Source organism: Crassostrea angulata, chromosome 4 (genome assembly GCF_025612915.1).
Source record: "Crassostrea angulata isolate pt1a10 chromosome 4, ASM2561291v2, whole genome shotgun sequence".
In the NCBI taxonomy this organism is placed as follows: domain Eukaryota; kingdom Metazoa; phylum Mollusca; class Bivalvia; order Ostreida; family Ostreidae; genus Magallana; species Magallana angulata.
In genome coordinates this window covers 49,559,076-49,583,245 of record NC_069114.1, presented here as the reverse complement: position 1 = coordinate 49,583,245, position 24,170 = coordinate 49,559,076, and the positions used below count along the sequence as shown (strand labels likewise).

The window sequence follows — 24,170 nt, the reverse complement described above, 5'->3', positions numbered from 1 at the left end:
CCATAATACATTGGAATTTGTATGTCATGCATATGCATGGTAACATATTGTATATCATATTTTCAAAAGAAACCATTTAATCTAAGCGACAAAGACTATTCATAAATGTACATATATGTTCAAAATTATTATTTTATAAAAGTTTCACAATACAATAAAAGTATATGTGTAATAATTCCATTCATCAATAATCTTTGACTCATTGCCTGGTTACCTGTGGAAAGGTAATCACAATGAGAGTACTGTACCTTTCTGTTGACGTCCACGATGTTCCACGTGTTCTGGAAGTTCCGGATGTCGTTGTAATTCAGCAGAGCATCCTCCTCATTGGAGTAGAACAGGGAGAAGTTCTCCATGATGATGGCTGAAAGATTCCAGTTCTCAGTCTACTAACTTGAATACGGCGTTACCGAATACGGATAATTCTTAGGAAACTCAGCCTTAACTAAAAGTTTCTTAAAGATTTCTTTGGGGCATGCACTTTTTAGCTTTTCTTCAAGCATGTAATTTTATTTGAAACAGACAGCTTAAAATGAAATAAAAAACAACCCCCCAAAACAACCCCCATCCTACAAACAGTTACTTATAGCAAAATCTGAAAAATGGACACATATTGGGGTCATATTTTAATTATCCTCAAGTACACACCTTTTTACATAAATGGGTCAGATTATACTCACCTACTAATAAATTGAGGACAATGTAGGTGATGATGATGTAGAAAGAGAAGAAGTACACAATGGAGGCTGTAACATTCCCACAGTCCGACTCCCAAAAGTTCCCCTCAATCGTACAGAAAGGAGGGGCCACCTGTAAACAGACAGTACAGAGATAAGACATCAGGTAACACTAGAAATTCCTATTGAAACGCAAGGAATTAATATCTGACTAAAATTGCGAGAGGCACATCTTGCTGATTTTAAAATCTCACTTTTATTTTTCTGACAGATGTAAACTAAAGAAACTATGATAAAAATCTGGTGGTCGCTATTTCATATTCTAGCAATTTAATGCAAAACAGTTGAAACACTAAATTAAGTACTCGCAAAAAAATAGGGAATCTACAGTAGTCAATAAATGAATTAAAACTTGACAAATAAAGTGATATGCTACAGAACAAGCTACACCCATCTGAAACTACGTAAACATGACACATTTCTACAATATTTATATTAAGACTTGCCTGTACTTTTCAAAGGAGAATTTCCTATTCCAAGACCTCTCTATACACCTGATCTAAGACTTACCATACAGTCATGCATGATCTTGTTCCAATCCTCCCCGGTAACAATCCTGAACAAGAGAGCTATGGCCATCGGGGTGGTCCCAAAATTAGCTTGCCTGCAAGAACAGTCATCAGTTATCTAAAGCTTACCATTCCACTTCCATCCATGTATGTCTCTGGACTTTGAATCTTTAAATTTAATTGTGAATTGTTGAATGTGGTAAAAGGATATGAGTAACTAAATAATTTATAAGCAGCTTTCACTGTATCAATCAGGTTCATTTGACTTTACCTTCCAAGGTTGTAGCCGTGCTTGACTGTACCGAACAGGATGACTCCGAGGAGGGCGTAGAAGAGAATCAACAGAAACATCCCGGTGATGATGAAGAAACTCTTCAACACGGACATCACCACAGTCTGTGTCAACATCTTCAGGGCCGCCTGCACAAAAACAATATCTGTTATGTACATATATGATAGAACACAATGACTCTACTAGAAACAAGCCATTAATAACTCATAAACACATCAACCTTTCAGCTTTACCTGAAGCTTGGAAAATAATACATGTAAATGCATTGTACATGTATGTTTCAATAATCTGAGTAAATCTTTAGTTTGTTTGTTTAAGTAATGTTGGGTCTACTTACATGTTTTCCACAGATTGTGCAGAATCTCAAGACAATGATGATCACTCCAAACACATTGTTAGCATCACTCTGAAAAGACATCATTAAAACACTGATATAATGAACACTTTCCTGTTCCCTCACAATTCAAAATGGTAAAGATATTATGTGACCTATAATTTCAAGTTCATTTGCCTTTGACATGGTCTAGTTTTGTAACTTCTTTATATTGTTAGAACATGTTATAACATATTCTAAATCAAGATATATCAAGTGCACCCTTGATCACGCATTCTGTTTTTTCAAATTTTTGCTTTTTGCACAAGTTGATGTTCATATTGTGTCCTATCCTAATCCACTCTACCTCCTGTCCAGTCAGGTTGAATGTAAAGTGTAGTATGATCCAGATAATCCCCAGGAAGGTCAGCAGCATGTCAAAGCGGTTCCTTCTACTGGTCCAGTAGCCCTTGGGGGTCAGCGCAATCATCTTTATCACAACCTGTACCAGTAAACACAAGGCATGAAGTACTGTAATCTGGTAATTATTTTCCTTTTTCATGTGTCACAAAACTTGTTAATCTGAAACCTTTATTATTTGCACAATCCATTTTTTCGCAATTTGAATGTGTCTATGACATACTTTATGAAACATTTCTGCTTTATGTGATGTTTAAGTGATCGCAAACATTGGATCATCACGAGATATATACAGTAGTCCATTTGATCCAGTAGTGAAATATTCTGTATGTCTTATCCTATATATTTTCTAGTGGTGCTGATCTTACCTCACAGAGAAACAGGAGAGTACAAACTGCAGACAGGGAGCCCAGGATGAAGGTCTGTCTGGCATCAGATGACTTCCACTAAAATATCAGACCACATTCAGAATATACTAGGCGCCAGTACACATAATGGAAAAAAGAGTCATAGACAATTGACATTTAATAATGTTTGATCATTTACTAAATAACAATTCTTTAATTTATCATCAATATCTTAGTACTGTTAACCAACTTCTGTTGAATAGCTTTTATTTTGCAATTAAACAGAGGAAAACAGATTTGCTGAATTCTTTATCTTCTGGCAAACAGTCATTTCCACTAAAAATATAAAAAACCAAATTTTATATGAACAGCTAAGATTCCGTCTGGTTCTTTGACAGCTCTAGCTACAGAGCATCTGACACTCACCGGCACCCCGAGCAGAGCGCAGTTGATCAGGATCAAGAACACGGTGCCAGCCTTGAACTTCTTGTGCTGTGTGATGTCGTACATCTTGGCCCGGAAGCTTGTTCCGTCTGTGAGCAAAGAAAACATTTACAGCTGAGCCTCTGACTTAAACAATTTTTTCAACCTGTGCAGCTATATGGTAAATTTTGAGATAAAACCTGGTAATGTTTTTTTTTTAAAGACTACCTGGTATCAAGAAAGGTGGAATGTGTATGGTTGACATTTTACATACATTTTGTCTGGTGTGATTTCCCTGGTCGAGGTGGTATGTGTAAGTTGAGGTTGTATTCATGTGATTTCTTGGATGGTAAAATATTTGATGACAAAAGGAATATACCTGGTCTAGGTGGTATGTGTAATGGTTGAGCCAATTTGATTCTCCCTTTCAAGTCCAGCCACCTTCTCTGGTCTACAGTCAACAAAGCTGTTCCCTATGTTAAACAAGAAAAGTTAACTGACAATGACAAATAATCTGTATCTAAATTGTATCTTAATGAGACAAAAACTAGGTATTCACTGATAACATTACCTTGTTCTCACTATACTAAGCAATGTAAGACTTTACCTTATTCTCACTGTAGTTAGCAATGACCACGCCCACAAACAGTGTCAGACCAATCATGTATCCCATGAACACAAAGACGTGGACATATATAGCATGTTCCTAGAAAACAGAGAATTATTGTATCTAAATACATTATATCTTCTCTACTGTAAATTCCTTATATTTTGCGAGTACTTAATTCCGTGATCCCGCTGTTTTGTATCAAATTTCGAGAAAATAAAATTGTGAATACAGAACTTTTAACCTTATTTCTTATAGTTATCAACTCTAAGACAAATAATGGCGAGATTTTTATATACGCGAATAATGCTTCTCACGATTTTATGCGGATATTAATTCCTCGCGTTTAATTAGGAATCTACAGTATACCTGAATTCAATCATCATATCTATTTACAGAATCTAAATAACTTATTACAGAACATATATGTACTTATTTTCAACAAGTCACATTTCTTTTAACTGAATTCAATAAAACAAATAGAAACCAGTACTGTTCCAGCCAATCACTCACCGGTCCCACTCTCTCTATGATGACATCTCTGACCTCCAGCCAACCCTCCAATGAGAGCACTTCAAACAAAGCCAGCATGGCACTGCCTATGTTGTCAAAGTTAAAGTTGTAAGGATTGGACCTAAATAAAAACCAAAAACATTCAGAATATCTGATCAAATCTTTTCCTGGAAATTAAACAAAGGACTATGTGCGGAATGGTCAAATATTTGCCCCAATTTTTACCAATTTTAAAATAGTGTCATATAAAAATCAAATCTTTATCAATCATTGTACAGTGGACGCCTATCACTTTAATCTAGATTTTAGTCATCATTGCTCATTCGCTATTTATCTATGACGTCAACTAAATGACCTAATTCCTGCAAATTTGTAAACAAATAAAAATAGTTTCATTTTTGCTTTATATTTTGCATTTGGAAGTATAGAGCCCAGGTCAGCTCAAGTAAGACTTTAACATATGTTTTTCTTCAGATAGTTTTACACTTTATACTAAAAAATGGTATTTGAGCAAGCCTGCGCTTGATGTTTCCCAGTCGAAAAACCATCGGAAAACACCCATATTTCGCTACAAAACATCAATTTATCAAAATTAGGCAATCTTCTGACGTCATTCCTACATTATGACGTCACTGAAGTGATAACCTTTTGCACCCTTATTTTCAATATGATTTTATCTTCCACCTTATTTTTAAAGCACTTTATAAAACTTTAATTTTGGGGGCAAAAAATGCATAAAACAGCACATAGTGCTTTCTTCTACACTTTAAAGTTCGGTAGAACTGTCAATTATAAAGAGAAGATAAATCAATACATGTGTGTTTTCTGCTGAAAATAAATTACTTAATTATCCATATCAAAAGTAATGAATATAAATGTGTAGAGTACACATGTACAAGTTTGTGTATTAAACAACATGATGTAACCTTCTGTTATCAACAAGTACACACCAAGTCCTGGGTACATAGAAGCCTGCATCACTCTCCGTCCCGTTAGGAATCTTCATCTTGGTGACAAACACTTTCTGGAAAAAAGTTCCTCTGCATTCCTCCTGAAAAAGGAAGAAGGTTTGATTTCACTACAGTCCTTAAGATAACAACATCTGTACTGATGGCACATTGAATCTATCGAATACTGATTAGAGATTGACTATAAGATGACTAGGAGGGTTCTAACCTTGGTGGTGATACTGGGGTCATTACACTTGTGCAGTTTCCCTCCTAGAACATGGACTCCATAGATGGCGAACATGAACATGAGGACGACCAGCAACACAGAGACCTGGAATAACAATCAATAATAGTCTATGTGTACTGGAATAACAATCAATAATAGTCTATGTGTACTGGAATAACAAGCAATAATAGTCTATGTGTACTGCAATAACAAGCAATGATAGTCTATGTGTACTGCAATAACAAGCAATGATAGTCTATGTGTACTGGAATAACAAGCAATAATAGTCTATGTGTACTGCAATAACAAGCAATAATAGTCTATGTGTACTGGAATAACAATCAATAATAGTCTATGTGTACTGGAATAACAAGCAATAATAGTCTATGTGTACTGGAATAACAATCAATAATAGTCTATGTGTACTGGAATAACAAGCAATAATAGTCTATGTGTACTGCAATAACAAGCAATGATAGTCTATGTGTACTGGAATAACAAGCAATAATAGTCTATGTGTACTGCAATAACAAGCAATAATAGTCTATGTGTACTGGAATAACAAGCAATAATAGTCTATGTGTACTGCAATAACAAGCAATGATAGTCTATGTGTACTGCAATAACAAGCAATAATAGTCTATGTGTACTGCAATAACAAGCAATGATAGTCTATGTGTACTGGAATAACAAGCAATAATAGTCTATGTGTACTGGAATAACAAGCAATAATAGTCTATGTGTACTGCAATAACAAACAGTAATATTCTATGTGTACTGCAATAACAAGCAATGATAGTCTATGTGTACTGGAATAACAAGCAATAATAGTCTATGTGTACTGGAATAACAAGCAATAATAATCTATGTGTACTGCAATAACAAACAGTAATATTCTATGTGTACTGCAATAACAAGCAATGATAGTCTATGTGTACTGCAATAACAAGCAATAATAGTCTATGTGTACTGCAATAACAAGCAATAATAATCTATGTGTACTGCAATAACAAGCAATAATAGTCTATGTGTACTGGAATAACAAGCAATAATAGTCTATGTGTACTGCAATAACAAGCAATAATAGTCTATGTGTACTGCAATAACAAGCAATAATAGTCTATGTGTACTGCAATAACAAGCAATAATAGTCTATGTGTACTGCAATAACAAGCAATAATAATCTATGTGTACTGCAATAACAAGCAATAATAGTCTATGTGTACTGGAATAACAAGCAATAATAGTCTATGTGTACTGCAATAACAAGCAATAATAGTCTATGTGTACTGCAATAACAAGCAATAATAGTCTATGTGTACTGCAATAACAAGCAATAATAGTCTATGTGTACTGCAATAACAAGCAATAATAGTCTATGTGTACTGCAATAACAAACAGTAATATTCTATGTGTACTGCAATAACAAGCAGTAATATTCTATGTGTACTGCAATAACAAGCAATAATAGTCTATGTGTACTGCAATAACAAACAATGTACCTGTATCTGTGTCAAACAATACACAGTGCTGGTTTTTAAATGATACATGTATCACTGTTTTCTAAAAATACAATGTACACGTACAGTTGAACTTCTATATCTCAAACACAGATATCTCCAATACAATGAATACAAATGTATGTTGAAGTAATGTGTAAGTCCCAACCACTTATTTTTTACGTATTTTACTCATGATACCTCAAATACTTGGATATCTTGAAGTTATTAAACATAAACAGTCCCATCTAGTTCGAGATAACGAAGTTTGATTGTATGTGTATCATAAAACTGTGGTTATTATTACCAATATAATCTCACTGAAGCCCATATTGAGTTCTTGACATTTTAAATACATGAAAATGTGTGTTAAAACAAAGATTTTTTATTTACCAAGATAATCTCCTTGAAGCCCCTGATGAGTTCATACACAACTTTCCTCATATGAGGGACCAGAACAAAAATCCTGAGGGGACGTAAACATCTGAGCAGCATGAACACCTGGGCAGGTGAGTCTCTCTCCGCTTCCTCTGGCATCCAGAACAGGAAAATCACACTTACCTATATCGAAAACAATTTACCTTTTTAATTAAGTTCTTGCCAGATATATGTAGGCATAAAAACTGGGTTTTAAATACAAAAACATACAGCTAAATGAAGTCAAAGGACTTACAGCATAAATGAAGAGATTGAGCATTCCCCCAAAGTCCTTCACGATGCCCTTTGGAGTAAAGAAAAATCCATTGGCCAGAACTTTGAGGCCCATCTCGATACTCATACAGATCACAAAGGCGTACTCAGCTATCTGTCAAAGCATTAAAAACACACAACTTTTAGTTTATGGTCTCTTTTAAGATATACACACATACATTTCCAACACACGAACTTGATCCAATAATCTTGATCATGTTAAGCTGACAGACAAGACTTATCTGATAAATAAAGAAACAAATTGGGAAATTAGAAATGATATCTCAAGAATGTAGATAAAGATTGTTCTGTCATACTGTTATGTAACTTTGCAATCAACAGTAAATCCAACCAACCTCTGTTGAGTTTATAATGAAACAGCAATACAATCATTTGAGCGAGTTAAAATTAACCTGCAGCTCTGGTGTATTCATGATTCGTCTCTTTGGCGTCTCGAAGGCCATGGAGATACAGGACAGGATGGTGACCATGATCATGACCCAGTCCAGGTAGGTGACCAGACCCAGCAACTTACTGCAGAAACTCAGCTTACTGTAACAAAGAAAGCACAGACTCAGCTTCTTACTGCTGTAAATACTGATGCTTTAACAATGAGCATAGCTTACAGCTGTTAACACAGTTAAACACACTGATGTTATGCTGTAACAACTAGAACTGATTTCTCCTGTAAACACACTGTCAGTAAATCATGTGGTGACTTACTGTACACTCTTGTATTTACTGTTGATGACTTACTGTACAGTCTTGTATTTACTGTTGATGACTTACTGTACAGTCTTGTATTTACTGTTGATGACTTACTGTACAGTCTTGTATTTACTGTTGATGACTTACTGTACACTCTTGTATTTACTGTTGATGACTTACTGTACAGTCTTGTATTTACTGTTGATGACTTACTGTCCACTATTGTATTTACTGTTGATGACTGACTGTACACTCTTGTATTTATTGTTGATGACTTACTGTACAGTCTTGTATTAACTGTTGATGACTTACTGTACAGTCTTGTATTTACTGTTGATGACTTACTGTACAGTCTTGTATTTACTGTTGGTGACATACTCTACAGTCTTGTATTTACTGTTGATGACTTACTGTACAGTCTTGTATTTACTGTTGGTGACTTACTGTACAGTCTTGTATTTACTGTTGATGACTTACTGTACAGTCTTGTATTTACTGTTGATGACTTACTGTACAGTCTTGTATTTACTGTTGGTGACTTACTGTACAGTCTTGTATTTACTGTTGATGACTTACTGTACAGTCTTGTATTTACTGTTGATGACTTACTGTACACTCTTGTGTTTACTGTTGATGACTTACTGTACAGTCTTGTATTAACTGTTGATGACTTACTGTACACTCTCATATTTACTGTTGATGACTTACTGTACACTCTCATATTTACTGTTGATGACTTACTGTACACTCTTGTATTTACTGTTGATGACTTACTGTACACTCTCATATTTACTGTTGATGACTTACTGTACACTCTCGTATTTACTGTTGATGACTTACTGTACAGTCTTGTATTTACTGTTGATGACTTACTGTACACTCTCATATTTACTGTTGATGACTTACTGTACACTCTTGTATTTACTGTTGATGACTTACTGTACAGTCTTGTATTTACTGTTGATGACTTACTGTACACTCTCATATTTACTGTTGATGACTAACTGTACACTCTCATATTTACTGTTGATGACTTACTGTACAGTCTTGTATTTACTGTTGGTGACTTACTGTACAGTCTTGTATTTACTGTTGATGACTTACTGTACAGTCTTGTATTTACTGTTGATGACTTACTGTACACTCTTGTGTTTACTGTTGATGACTTACTGTACAGTCTTGTATTAACTGTTGATGACTTACTGTACACTCTCATATTTACTGTTGATGACTTACTGTACACTCTCATATTTACTGTTGATGACTTACTGTACACTCTTGTATTTACTGTTGATGACTTACTGTACACTCTCATATTTACTGTTGATGACTTACTGTACACTCTCGTATTTACTGTTGATGACTTACTGTACAGTCTTGTATTTACTGTTGATGACTTACTGTACACTCTCATATTTACTGTTGATGACTTACTGTACACTCTTGTATTTACTGTTGATGACTTACTGTACAGTCTTGTATTTACTGTTGATGACTTACTGTACACTCTCATATTTACTGTTGATGACTAACTGTACACTCTCATATTTACTGTTGATGACTTACTGTACAGTCTTGTATTTACTGTTGGTGACTTACTGTACAGTCTTGTATTTACTGTTGATGACTTACTGTACAGTCTTGTATTTACTGTTGATGACTTACTGTACACTCTCATATTTACTGTTGATGACTTACTGTACAGTCTTGTATTTACTGTTGATGACTTACTGTACAGTCTTGTATTTACTGTTGATGACTTACTGTACAGTCTTGTATTTACTGTTGATGACTTACTGTACACTCTCATATTTACTGTTGATGACTTACTGTACAGTCTTGTATTTACTGTTGATGACTTACTGTACACTCTCATATTTACTGTTGATGACTTACTGTACACTCTCATATTTACTGTTGATGACTTACTGTACAGTCTTGTATTTACTGTTGATGACTTACTGTACACTCTTGTATTTACTGTTGATGACTTACTGTACACTCTCATATTTACTGTTGATGACTTACTGTACAGTCTTGTATTTACTGTTGATGACTTACTGTACACTCTCATATTTACTGTTGATGACTTACTGTACAGTCTTGTATTTACTGTTGATGACTAACTGTACACTCTCATATTTACTGTTGATGACTTACTGTACAGTCTTGTATTAACTGTTGATGACTTACTGTACAGTCTTGTATTTACTGTTGATGACTAACTGTACACTCTCATATTTACTGTTGATGACTTACTGTACACTCTTGTATTTACAGTTGATGACTTACTGTACACTCTTGTATTTACTGTTGATGACTTACTGTACACTCTTGTATTTACTGTTGAGCTCCTTCCCTGTGATTGGGTCCCTCAGGGTGTAGTTGTACTGGGCGTTCACAATCATCTGACATACTTTACGGAATCGAGACTCCCTCCCCACAGTGAATAGGGGTGTGTCAAACAGGGGGTGGTTCTCTCTCAGGTCCTCTTCTTGCTGACTCCTGAGAATCAAAAACCCTACCATGACATCTCAACTATCTGTGCATGTACATGTTAATCACAAACATTGTATTACAGGTATCTCTCAGGTTGTCCACATACACACAAAGAAGCATTTTTAAAACTATCACCTGGTTATTAATGATTCATCATGATGATTCTATGACTAGATTAATTTTCTGACCAGAAATATATACATTTTATAACAAGCTTATCAGAAAATGAAGAGAGTAAAGCATCGACCAGTCTGTCTATCACCTCTTGATTTCGGCCTGTTGTTTGCGCTGCTGCCAGACTTTGATGTCGTAATCGTCTGGAGTGCGGGTCCGGTTCAGGATGGAGCTGGTGGTGGTTCCCAGGTGGATGTCTCCGTTCTCCTTTGCCCCCATGCTTCGTGTCTTCAGACTCCCAGGGCGAGACCCTCTCATACTCCTAAATCATATAACCATTGATCACTGGAAAATCATCATGTACTGCCTAGATATGACTTTATAAAAATGACTCTTTTAACCTAATCCTAGCTAATACTTGCCTCTGTCGAATCGATAGCTATGATTTTCAAATAAGATTATTTATTATCTAAATTCTAGACAGTGCTTGCCCCTGTCACCTAGATGTGTGTTACTAACCTCCTGTCCATCCTGAGCTGGTACTGTTGAGACAGGAGAGATTTTGGCCCGGTGGGCACCAGCTGAGTCGACCCACACACCTGCATCTTCTGCTGGGCTGAATCTCTGTAAGGTACACAAATCAAGACATTCAGATATCTAGGAAATTAAGCAACAATAAGCTATTTATCTTTAATTTCAACGAATTTCTGGGGTAGTTGTCTCATATTCCTGAAAATAAACCAGATTTCCATGAAAATAAGTTTGATCAACTTCAAAATTGTCAAATACAGTGCCTGACAAGCATGGTTTCTTTGACAATGCACCATGTTCTGTGGAATCATTTGATTTTTTTGGTGGCCAATTTTCATGGATTGCAGGGTTTTTGCTTCTTTGTGAGGATGTAATTTTGTGGATGCGTCGGTTTTTAGTTTCAGTGGGAAAACCAAATCTTCAATACTTAGTTTTCGTCAAGGATGTAAATTTTTGGGCAAGGGCTATACTCAAATACCACAAAAATTGATCCACCACAAATTCTAATGATTCTACAGTATATCTGACAATAAGTATGATTTATCTGATGATAAGTATGATTTACCTGATAAAAAGTATGATTTATCTGATGATAAGTGTGATTTACCTGATGATAAGTGTGATTTACCTGTCAAAAGTGAGGTTTACCTGACAATGAGTGCGGTTTACCTGACAATGAGTGCGATTTACCTGACAATAAGTCAGATTACCTGACAATAAGTGTTATGCCACTCCTTTTCTCCATGGCGCCGCCACTCTTGGAGCCCACCACATCCTGCCTGACCAGTTTGACGGGGGAGAACTTGACCAGGGTGGTGTTCTCCTCACTCATCTCCTGAATGTCCACGGTCAGGTTCATCTCCGGGGTGGAGAATTGGCGCATGAAGCTGTCCCTTACCTGGGACATACTGAAGTCGCTCGGTATCTTGTACAGGTACACCATCTGAGGGTGGTTCCTAGCAAAAGGCAAATCTCAGTTAGTGTACGACCCAATAAAGACTATGTACCATGTATTTATACTTAATACAGATATCGATGATGTCTTCAAATGGAAAATATGCTCCACATTTTTACAACTACATCTACAGGTCAATCTTAACTGAAATGTGCTCTATATTGATTACTTTTACACTGAACTATTTAGACTTGTTTGTACAAGTTTGATAATAGATTACATGTAGATGACAAATGAAAAGTATTAAAGTAATTTCATTCTGCTTATAATGCTTATTAAAAAAAGAAAAGATCATAAATTTTAAAAGCAAAATCAAAATTACGGGAATTTGGTAAATACTCGTAGCCGCATTGGCAATTTTTGTTGACTTTCTGTAACCTGCTCCCTGGCCTTCAACTACAACACAGAAATCAACTTATGAACGTACACACAACATAAAAACTGGAGGATTAAACACTGCTGATACTGCAAATACAATTAAAATTAATACAATAAATTTTAATCTTCTGAATCACGAGTTCATTTTGATTGAAGTCTAACTCGCATAAAAATCCGTAAAAATCAGAGCATATCACTATTAGCTCTCTCTGAGTATCATTATTTACTTGTGTGAGTTTCTTGGTCTCTCTAAGTATCATTACTTACCTGTTTGAGTTTCTTGGTCTCCCTAAGTATCATTACTTACCTGTGTGAGTTTCTTGGTCTGAGTATCATTACTTACCTGTTTGAGTTCAGTTCAGTTTAATTATCATTACTTACCTGTTTGAGTTTCTTGGTCTGATTATCATTACTTACCTGTTTGAATTTCTTGGTCTAAGTATCATTACTTACCTGTTTGAGTTTCTTGGTCTGAGTATCATTACTTACCTGTTTGCATTTCTTGGTCACTCTGAGTATCATTACTTACCTGTTTGAGTTTCTTGGTCTGATTATCATTACTTACCTGTTTGAGTTTCTTGGTCTGAGTATCATTACTTACCTGTTTGCATTTCCTGGTCACTCTGAGTATCATTACTTACCTGTTTGAGTTTTTTGGTCTGAGTATCATTACTTACCTGTTTGAGTTTCTTGGTCTGATTATCATTACTTACCTGTTTGAATTTCTTGGTCTAAGTATCATTACTTACCTGTTTGAGTTTTTTGGTCTGAGTATCATTACTTACCTGTTTGCATTTCTTGTCACTCTGAGTATCATTACTTACCTGTTTGAGTTTCTTGGTCTGAGTATCATTACTTACCTGTTTGAGTTTCTTGGTCTGAGTATCATTACTTACCTGTTTGAGTTTCTTAGTTACTCTGAGTATCATTACTTACCTGTTTGAGTTTTTTGGTCTGAGTATCATTACTTACCTGTTAAAGTTTCTTGGTCTGAGTATCATTATTTACCTGTTTGAGTTTCTTGATTTCTTCGTCCAACTCCAGGTTGTCAAGGATGACAGCCACAAAGGAGCTGATCACTATCTACAATCACAGCCACACCAAGGTCAGACAACTCTGTACAGGGGAGACTACTCCAACAACCTAACAACTTCTCCATAAGGTCAGTATTATCATTTAGTTTGTATAATAAAAGTTTGAAATCAAAAGTATGCCTTAATTTAAGAATCAAAAATGTTCTGGTACATAATCTATTAAACAAGAAGTCTTGCGTATATTACTGCAATAGTCTCTATACAATATTTTATCCTGGAATGAATGTTGCAAAATTATGTAATAAATTCAAGCAATATAATTCAGTAGCATCTATAACAGAAAGAGTAATTCACTCATGCATCTTCTTCATACAATTCTAACCATTATGGTAATACAACTCAGCTTTATGTGTTTCATTCTGCATAAATATTGGTTTGATGACATCATGCATACAAGTTATTTTAATAAAGAGATATTAGACAGGATATAACTTTACATTGTTTTAAATCATAATTTTGTTTATTTCCATTTCACAAAAAAATATGTAGGGTAATCTTATTCTGTATCTTCCGTCACACATGACATAAAAACTGCCTTGAAATTCTTCTGTCATTTACTTGAATAAGGTAGCAAAAGAAAAAATATGATTCAGAAGTTGAAGAGAAGATAAAAATATAATCAAAATATCTTGTGCAAAAACAGGAAAAATTTTGTGAATTGGGTATTCAATGGTAAAATTGATCTTAAAAAGGGGTAAAGTAAAAAAGAGAAAAGTGATATACCACTCTAAATTATGTTGTGAAAAGGTGAACAAATAAATATAAGGGGGGAATAAAATCTGCACCTGCAGGGATCATTAAGTGAGGGAGGCCTGTGGTATTGAGGGTCTAATTCTCAAAGAGAGAAAAAGTTGATGATTTAAATTTGACTTGTACTGCACACCATGCATATCAAACTGCGGACTGTCAAACGTGTGGAGGATAGTGTTAGTCAGAGACATGCTCACCAGAGTCAGTAGAAAAAGTACTTACTACCCACAACAAGCTTATACCTACAGTGACAAGGTCTTTAGCTAGTTCATTCTTGTTTCCTTATAACAAAGCTGTATTTTTCATAATTAATTATAATCTTGTAACTTTTTTGCTAAATTAAATTTAAAAAAAATAAATTTATGATTTGATGTCTGTATTTTTTTTATTTTAAAACTTCTTATTCCTAAGGCAGAACTTGAAATTGCAATATCTGATGATATTTCTGATCTTTTACTTTCCTGACTTTGCATAAAATGTTCTATTAGCGACATCGATTTAACAGAGGTCATAAAAATATCCTTTAAAATTTTACAGCAACCATTCAAGTTCATTGCCTGTACCCAGAGATTGGAGATCCAATACCAAAATGTCACTAAATTCTATCAAATTACGGATGCGGAACATGATTGTCATCAGCGACAAGATTTGACACAAGGACGCAGTTTCTATGCTCAGACTGGGAGTCCTGTTTACCAGTCTGTGGAGGCAAGCTTCCCCGCGTTTCTCTCGATCAACAGTCATATCTAGGGAGAATTATCACATTAGTAAGTCTACACAGTTAGGATTCAATGAGGGGCCGCTAACTCCACACAGAATTACCCCTTCCTCTCCCCAGCCCATGACCTACATATGGAAAGGCTGCTGATTGGCTCAGAGGTTTCGCTTCATTTATGCTAAGCTGCATTCCACTAAAAACATCCATAATTCTCCGGCGATACTGAGTACCACTCGTCATTGTGATCAACCTGTTCTTAGCTTCAGAGGCTCATTACTGTGTTACAGAGGGGAAATAAATCACTGAATAAAACGTTAACCCGAGCCAGAAGATCGTGTGCTCAGTAGATAGGAGAGTTGTCAACAGCTGGTAGAAGGACTTTTAGTTTGTGTTAGAAGGAAGGCTACTTGTTTTCCTTATTGCTGCAATTGAGTATCAGATGCTAAACCAATCTGTCCTTTTCAGATTATCAACCTATGGGTAATTAATCATAAATAAGCATCTTCAATGTTTATTAATACAACCTAAGCATTAATAGGAATTTTGCGCAGAGTAATTTAGGCTCCAAAATAAGACAATCTATCACTAGTCTAAATACTTTAGATACTTTCAAATGTCTTATACCAAGTACAAGTACATGTACACAGTCTCTAGGTAAATAATTAAATGCAAGTACATAAACTACAGAAGTACAATGGCCCTGTACACATAAACTGTTCTGTCAATACATGGGTAAGCTATCTAATCACTGACATCATTATCTACAGTAACTACCCTTGTTCAGAGACGTCTTAGATCTCTGTGAATGGATAATCGGCTAAACAACATGAATCACATCTGTTTCAAATACATGCACATTGAAGCATGGCACAGAATATATAGACTGGTGTCGATTATAGCTCCTATTGTACGTCGCATTTTTTGTGACTATAATTTATTCACTAATAATCACTATCACATTAGATCTTTGAGTGTGTCTTAATTATCAATAAATGATAATGTATACAGGGATCCTATTTGATACACAATGCACTAGAATCATGTTTGATACACTTTGGTAATAATGACTGAGATAGTTGTCACATGACATACAGTACAGGGGCCAGTATAGTACACAGATCACATAGATTACCTAGTATATTGAATACATCTACTACTAGTAAAAAGCCTCTGATACACAATAACAAAACCATTGAGAGAAACGAGGGAAGCATGGCGTCCACTTGGAGCTGTAAACAGGACTGATTGACTAGACTACATCTAATGGCTGGCCAATGGCCGCCACTTATCACTGACCAATGATCTGTCAGGAGGACAGAACATTGAGCCAATCAGTACTCACCAGTGTGACAAACAAGTGGTAGAAAATGAAATAGATTGCTACGATCGGGTAGAACCGGTCAGTTTTCCACATTGTGATTTGCATAACTTCGGTCCAGCCCTTATTGGCAAGGATTTGAAACATAGACATGAAGGCCTGGGGAAAGAGAAGTTCAATCTATTAAAGCATCACAAGTGATTCATGTTTTCTGTCTCAACCAAGCTTCACTTGCTGAAAGAGCTTTTTAAAGTTTACAATGAATATTCACGATTGTACGAGAAAATAATGATTCCAAAAACACACATAATATTTGTCAACTATGTGTATTCAATTTCTGTTGAATTTACTGGCTTTTAAAATGTAATTCATTTAATGAAGATTCTCAAAATGCCAGGGATTACATAAAAAAAGACTTGTTTTAGAACAGACAAGTGTAGCTGAGTGCTGAGAGACATCGGTCTTTGCTGTGCCTGTGACAGTTTGTCTGTACGTTTGTTTGTGTGCATGCTGTCCTCTCTTGTTGTTTCATCACCTACATGCTGTCAAATACATCAGATTGTTAGTCCATCACCAAGGATACAGGAGGTCATCACCATGGTAACCAGTGTGTTGTAAGTAAACAGAGTTAGAGTTTTATCCAGGAGAACAGTCCATCCAGACTTCCTCAGGATACAAATTGATGGAAATTCTATATAGACTTCTAAAATGATTTCTTGGGATTTGATTTTGTTGTTTCAAAAATATCAACACTACACAAGAGCAACTACTAGTAACCAAAAAAAATATATTTTTGAGAATTTAACTTCACTTGATTAATGCTATTAACAAAATAAACAAAATATCATATATTAAAAATCTTCCTGTGTTTATAGTAAGTTTGAATTTGAATTTTTTGAAGTTATTTTTGAGGGAGTTAGACAGACAATGGACTATTCTCCCAGGCTACCATCAAAGGCACACAACCCTGTAATGCACGATTCTGTAGGGTTTAGTTCTGTCCCTTACTCACCACAGTCACAAACTGGTGATACAAAATGAAATAAATGGCGCAGAGCACCTTAAGGAACCATCCCCCAGTCATTGTCTCTTCAATCACCCCGTGCATCACCTCGATCCAACCCTCTTGTGTCAAAATTTGAAACATGGACATAAAGGCCTAATCAAAAATGGTGCAAAACTTTAATACATTTATATACATAATACACATCTCATCCTGTCTAACAAAGAAAGACTAATTTTTGCTTGATATTTCAACCAACTATCCAATATGTGTTAAACAAATATGCAGCCATAATAGAATTCTTTAATATAAATTTTCATTCATAAAATTTTTACATTTGAACTTAAAAGCATTTATGAACATTTTTTTTTTTTACATGATTCTTATAGTTAATAATTCATCTAGTTTTGAAGCTTCCTACCGGTAAATGGGGTTTTAAAATTTGATTGCATTTTTAAAAAATGATTGACAAAACATTGAATCAATTACCGGTACATGTATGATACTATATATAGGTGTTCTTCCTGTACTATAAAAAGTAAACTTTTATTAAAAGACATTTTTCAGTATACTAGCTACTTTTAACCTGTTGAAATTTACAATGTAAATATTGGAATTCACTCCAGTTACAAAAAGTCAACATTGTCAAATCAATGAAATTTTGACATCTTGATTCTGAAACAAAATTCACATTAAACATTAAAAATATCACAAAACATTGTCAGAACACATCACATGTCATATGAAAACAAAAAGTCTAATTTAAAACAATTCTTTTAAAAGTTTTGACAATAAATTGAAGTTTTATGGTTGATCATTATTCAAAATTAGTGCCTAGAAAAAGAACCTGACTCAGAAAATGAGTAACAAAGTTAACTGGACTCACCTGATCAAACCTGCCAAACTTGTCAAAGTCCCTGATGTTACAGAACAACTGTAGACTGATGCTGGAGGCGATGATCAGCAGACACATAGTGAACAGAATCAAGTGTCCTAGCTTCTTCCCCGGACCAAAGATCTGTGACAAAACACAAATATAGTGATACAGACAGAGATACATGTAGATCTAATCTATAAAGTGGAAACAAACAAAACACCCAAAACTGTACCAAACAAGGTGTCAATACAAAATGTTACACACTACTCATTTTCCATTAAAAGTTTTATAATTAATTGTAAATTTTGCATTTTTTACTTTCACTTACACAATTTTATATTTAGTGTAGAAAAAAAGCTCGAAAAATGATAATGTGCACTATGACCCAATATTTGAATTATTGGATGTTGTCAGGTATGCCTCATATGAACCAGCACTTGTACTGACCTTGAAGCAGAAATCCTCCAGCATCGGGGAGGCCTTCATCAGTCTCACCACTCGCAGCACCTAAAGAGGACATTGCTTCATCAAACAGGAGAACAGTGATAAAAACTACTATTAAATGGATTTAAAAAATAATCATCAAATGAAGACAACAGTTCAGAAACTTAATACATGTAGTTCGTTATAGTGTTCACTAATAAAGTTTTTTCTGCTACAAGCAATATACATGTAGTTTATTTCCAAACAAAGCTTTTTGAAGTCAAGCAATGAAAGCTAGAATATATATAAAATTTTTACAGGAAAGATCTTTCAATTTCTCGTACAAACAATGTTAAAAACTATTCCATCAGCATAGATTCCAGAAGTAGGATATCCTATAAGTAGGCAACAAGTTTCCTGTACATCATTTTTGTTTTACCTGGAAATAAGTGCAATGTCCCCTGTACAGGTCAGGAATAATGTGGAGAGTTGTTCCTATAGCCAGGAGAAGTTCAAACTTGTGAAATGGTCTCTTCTTGTAACCTTGGAAACCCAGACACCATATTTTGAAAAGAGCTTCAAGGTCGAAGAGGACTGTGAATGCCACCTACAAGGTCAAATATGTAACAATGGAATGACAATCAATTGGCATGTGGAAGAACACTGAATTTAATAATATCTCACATAAAATATTCATTGATGAAATGCTTATTTATCATGATATTAAGGTATTTAACTGCAAATCTTTTTATCTCAGCTTATTGATTATTGGAATTTTAAAAGAAATCTCTAATTCATATCTCCTAAAATTCAATTATGTGTACACATGCATATATCTAGTTTTGGTTGTACATATATTTGTGTGTTACATGATAAAACTTACCTCAGCATAGTAAAACCCATCTAGCTTGTTGTAAATACTGGCCTGGTCTTTGAATGACAGAGTGGCTCCAGTGATAGCGTTAGCAAAGACCAGTAGTAGGAAGAAGGTGTGGAAGAAGTTGGAGCAGAGGATCTTCTGGAAGAAGGGCGGGGCAAATCCTTTGGCTTTGTTCTCATCAATCAACACCATCTTCCACGAGTTTCCCTCGCACTGAATCACCTAAAGGAAAACAAGGCCAGTATTTTACAGAATTTAAAATAAAACCTCATGAAAATAATTTCCCAGAGATGAGAAAAAAAGATGAATTTATGAGACATGAAATCCCCCAGTGATAACAGGCCCAACAAAAGAAAATCCGACCATTAGTAACCATGCCTCTTTACAGAGTACGGATAATTGGAGAGCTGATGATTAGGGGTATAGTTAAATTTGCAGACAAACAAACACTTAAAGACATTTTTGCTATAAAAACACATTATGTCTTGCGATCTTTGAACTCAGGGACAAATTTATCTTCATTAGATCATAAGTTTTCCATGGCAAAGTAATAACGTGTAGAGAAACAATGGATGACTTACCTGTGAAGAATCAGAATCGGTGGCACTACCTCGGGATCCCCACATCTGTTGAAACTGAACTCGAATCTCCGCAAAAGACTCGATTATTACAGCAATGAAGATATTCTACAACACATCAAGTCAGTAGATAGAAAATATTCCCTCAATACACTTATATAGAATATTCAATAAAAGATTTAAAATTAACACAGATTTCTGCCAAAAAAATCTTTAAAAAGCTGCAATAAAGAGAGAGCTAAGCAAATGTACCTTGACCAGCCAAGCTAGGATAAAGATGAGAGTGATGAAATACACAAAAGCCAGCTCAGCGTAGAGGCTGTCTATTGCTCTGTACATCAGGAACACCCAGCCTTCCTGTGAGGCGGCCTCATACACCGTGAAGAAACTTGTTACTGTAACAAACACAATATCAAATCATATTGATCCTATTTTATCATATTAAGAATGCAATCAAAATGAAAAAAATATCATGAAAAATATCACTACAATATATAGCTATCATTTAAGCCTGAGTTATATAAGCCTGAATTAACAGTACTTTGTGCTCTTACTGAATTCATCGAATCCGTCGAAGCCCCTCTGGACATTACTGAGGTTGAGCTGCATACAGACCATGCCGCTGGTGCAGTGGTAGCCGTAGTCGGGGTTGGTAGAGCAGTAGTAGTCGGGGATCATCAGGTCAGCCTTCGTCACGTTACTGTAACAGTCACAATATACTTTTCATTTTATAGGTGAAGAATTAATTACGATGTTTGGATTCATGACCAAATCATTATTCATACACAAATGAAAAAGTAAATAAATCACTTCTTAAGTGAATTTATGTACAGGTTCTATTTCTGGTGAAATTTTGCTTGCAATACCTGAGGTCAGTCCCAGTAAAATAGTACTGTAGATTCTTAATCTAACATTAGGAATTAATATTTGTGAAAAATCGCAAGAAGAAAGCCTCGTCGATTTTAAAATCTCGCTTTTATTTTTCAGACAGATTTGAGCTATTTAAAATTAGAACAAAAAAATGGTGCTCGCGATTTGATATTATCACAATTTAATACAAAACAGCGTAATGGCAAAAATAAGTACTTACCGGTAAATAAAATAACGAATTTTAATACAGTAAATGTACTAAGGCTTATAATCCTTAGTTAGAGAATGTAAAGATTATAATTCATGCCCTGACCTATGACCACTGCCTGCATTACCTGGGGTTGGTCCCATTCCTGACACAGTGATTCCTCAGCTCCCCAAAGAACTGCACTCCCAGGATTCCATACAGGCACATAAAGAACAGGAAGAAGGTTGTCACATTGATAATCTGGTTCCGCGACCGCCTGTGTACAGGAGTGTGTTCAAAACAATTAACTCATAGTTTCACAATGTTTATAATATGGTTTCCTAATGTTGACAAAACAAATGTTACAAAATTTGGAACACAAATTTGCTGGAAAGCTTACTTAAAAATTGTGTTGATTCTCTGTTTGGGCAACTGGAATTTAAGCTTCTCTCTGAATAATCTGATCAGAATGAGTGGGCGGGGAAATCTTATAATGGACCAGTAGGAATACATATCCACAATCTTCGTCATCTCAAATACCTGTCAAGGTAAGATACACGTCAGATCCTTTAAATGGCTTAATGTAACCACAGACAAGGAGATTGGAGTTTACAGTAAGTTGTTGTTTAACATCAAATTCAGTAACTTACAGCAATATAACATCTTTTAAGCAAAATATGGATTGGAATTCATGCAAATACAGTATTAATTTGCACACATAATTGTAAATTAAAAACAGTTATTTTTTTATTGCAAAAACACATAAATGACAAGTTTCTATAATCTATAATTTACTTGTAAAATCAAGGACATCCATAAGCAGAGCACCATAAAGCCGTCAAACTGACACCATCGATCCTTGATGTAAGGGGCCTCACCCTGCAACAACACAGGCACATATTTTAAGCCTTTTGACACAATGCCAGTCCTTTGATAATCATATCACTTTCAAAATAGTTAACAATCCTTGTCTGTTATTTTTAGGGGCAAAATGAAAATATTTTAAGTTTTATCTGATATTTGTTTCAAATTTTTATACAATTTTGCATTTATGAGGTACAATTTGTTTTGATTTCTCTTTTTCAAGAAAGAAAACTGAACATAAACTGTTCAGAGAATGAATTCACAAGCTACAGAAATAATACTCTGATGAACAGGGCTTATAAGGTTCGTTTTAAACTACATTAATTAAGGCAGTATACTCACTTTATAACTAAATCATAATTAATGTTGATTAAAATACACACATGAACCATTTTCCTTCAATCAAACTCTGTTCATAATATTATGAATTCTGTAGCTATTGAACTAATTCCATTCATAAATACCAACCTTAACAATACCCCTGATGTGCATTTTGGCGAGCATTTCGGCGGAAAACAGGAAGGTAACAATCAGGTCAAAGATGAAGGTAACATACATCAGGTGGATGCTGATGGCAAACATCTCGGGAGTGTTGAGACTGACGGACACCAGGCTAACAAAGGCGCAGAATCGGAGCAGGCCCCGAACCCAGGATTTATTGACCCAGTCGATGTCCGCATTGTCATTCAGGTTCTCATCAGGGCCAAAGTCAGATAACGGATGACTGTCTTTAAAACTAGTTTTCCTATTTACCAACATTTTGGACAAAGCAGGGACAAAAGTGGTCTGCATTGCTATTTCAGTTCTTCTCTATTTATTAATAGTGTTTGAAGAAATTTGAATGCATCCCCATTAGTTATGGTGTCAATGCATCTTGTATATCCCAAAAGCATACGGATTGGAACTCAATCTAAAATAAGCAAAATAATACATGATATAAAACTAAATATATGATACATAATGTTACCTAAATAAGAACGATAGAAATGCACTAACGATGCCTCGGACTGTGATCAGAGACATAAATAACATCTTATTTTAAAAATTTAAGTATCTGCTGTGACGAACCACAAGCCTTTGAATCTCTATCAGGACCTGTGCCCTGTGGACGAACTGACGATACTAAAAAATACTGTATATTCGAAAAACAATCTTTTCTATTCAAATAAACAAAGAATACTCACAAAAGAATGTAAACCTGATTTACTAAGTGATTTTAAGCCCATAAAAGGGAAAATTATTCACATCTCACATCAGCATCAGCAGCCATTTTGCTATAGACTGTTTCAAATTAATTATCTGAACATCGAGCCCGATTCGGTTTACATATCAATCGGTTGCTTGTTCCATACAGTGCGCTTATTTACATAATCAGAGAGGTCATTTATTTCATTGAAATTGGATATGATTTAACTATAACTAAAAATATTACCGATTATAGTTCTCTGTTCGTTGATCTAATATGTAACTACCCCGCCAAATCGCTTATTTTTAATATGTTTTACGGTGTGACCGTTGGGGCGAGCGCAGAAGGAGTCACACATCTGTCATCATTGTTAAATGCAACCCGTGGACTTAACCAAACCAAAAAACTTTGGCTTTGTCTCGAAAACTTTTACCACCGCAAGGAACCGGAAGATATCAAACTTTTATTCCAATGGTCCCTTCCTAGGTTTATACACTTAAACAAAAAACTACCACTGAGCATTAATTAAATTTTAAACAGACTTATTAAAATATTTTGATAAACACAAAGCCGGTTTTTTTTAAATTTTTTATCTCTTCTTTACCTTTTAATAATGATCATTAAAATCAATAAATTGTTTGTCTGTGTTATTTCTCATTTTGTTCCTTGTTGTTACCAGTGTTTTAGTTTTCCTCTGTGACATCAATTTTG

At 35.0% G+C, this 24,170-nt stretch overlaps 1 protein-coding gene across 1 annotated transcript in view; it reads right to left on the bottom strand.

Moving 5' to 3' along the window:
- Window positions 1-23,140, bottom strand: part of LOC128181703 (sodium leak channel NALCN-like) — a 30,992-nt gene extending 7,852 nt beyond the window's left edge. The window contains exons 1-35 of the mRNA XM_052850194.1: window positions 22,742-23,140; window positions 22,205-22,288; window positions 21,810-21,949; window positions 21,558-21,686; window positions 20,907-21,052; window positions 20,605-20,747; window positions 20,356-20,460; window positions 19,778-19,996; window positions 19,334-19,501; window positions 18,919-18,978; window positions 18,481-18,612; window positions 17,604-17,750; window positions 16,616-16,750; window positions 13,720-13,794; window positions 12,656-12,729; window positions 12,089-12,334; window positions 11,367-11,471; window positions 10,996-11,169; window positions 10,560-10,739; window positions 7,940-8,078; window positions 7,510-7,641; window positions 7,230-7,397; window positions 5,338-5,442; window positions 5,112-5,212; window positions 4,162-4,282; window positions 3,649-3,747; window positions 3,316-3,514; window positions 3,045-3,151; window positions 2,640-2,717; window positions 2,219-2,353; window positions 1,876-1,944; window positions 1,518-1,666; window positions 1,248-1,341; window positions 681-810; window positions 249-364 (exon numbers count right to left, since the gene is read on the bottom strand). Coding sequence (XP_052706154.1) covers window positions 249-364; window positions 681-810; window positions 1,248-1,341; window positions 1,518-1,666; window positions 1,876-1,944; window positions 2,219-2,353; window positions 2,640-2,717; window positions 3,045-3,151; window positions 3,316-3,514; window positions 3,649-3,747; window positions 4,162-4,282; window positions 5,112-5,212; window positions 5,338-5,442; window positions 7,230-7,397; window positions 7,510-7,641; window positions 7,940-8,078; window positions 10,560-10,739; window positions 10,996-11,169; window positions 11,367-11,471; window positions 12,089-12,334; window positions 12,656-12,729; window positions 13,720-13,794; window positions 16,616-16,750; window positions 17,604-17,750; window positions 18,481-18,612; window positions 18,919-18,978; window positions 19,334-19,501; window positions 19,778-19,996; window positions 20,356-20,460; window positions 20,605-20,747; window positions 20,907-21,052; window positions 21,558-21,686; window positions 21,810-21,949; window positions 22,205-22,288; window positions 22,742-23,065 — 4,728 coding nt within the window. The 5' untranslated portion in view covers window positions 23,066-23,140. The remainder of the gene's footprint in view (window positions 1-248; window positions 365-680; window positions 811-1,247; window positions 1,342-1,517; window positions 1,667-1,875; window positions 1,945-2,218; window positions 2,354-2,639; window positions 2,718-3,044; window positions 3,152-3,315; window positions 3,515-3,648; window positions 3,748-4,161; window positions 4,283-5,111; window positions 5,213-5,337; window positions 5,443-7,229; window positions 7,398-7,509; window positions 7,642-7,939; window positions 8,079-10,559; window positions 10,740-10,995; window positions 11,170-11,366; window positions 11,472-12,088; window positions 12,335-12,655; window positions 12,730-13,719; window positions 13,795-16,615; window positions 16,751-17,603; window positions 17,751-18,480; window positions 18,613-18,918; window positions 18,979-19,333; window positions 19,502-19,777; window positions 19,997-20,355; window positions 20,461-20,604; window positions 20,748-20,906; window positions 21,053-21,557; window positions 21,687-21,809; window positions 21,950-22,204; window positions 22,289-22,741) is intronic.
- Window positions 23,141-24,170: the final 1,030 nt, after the last annotated feature.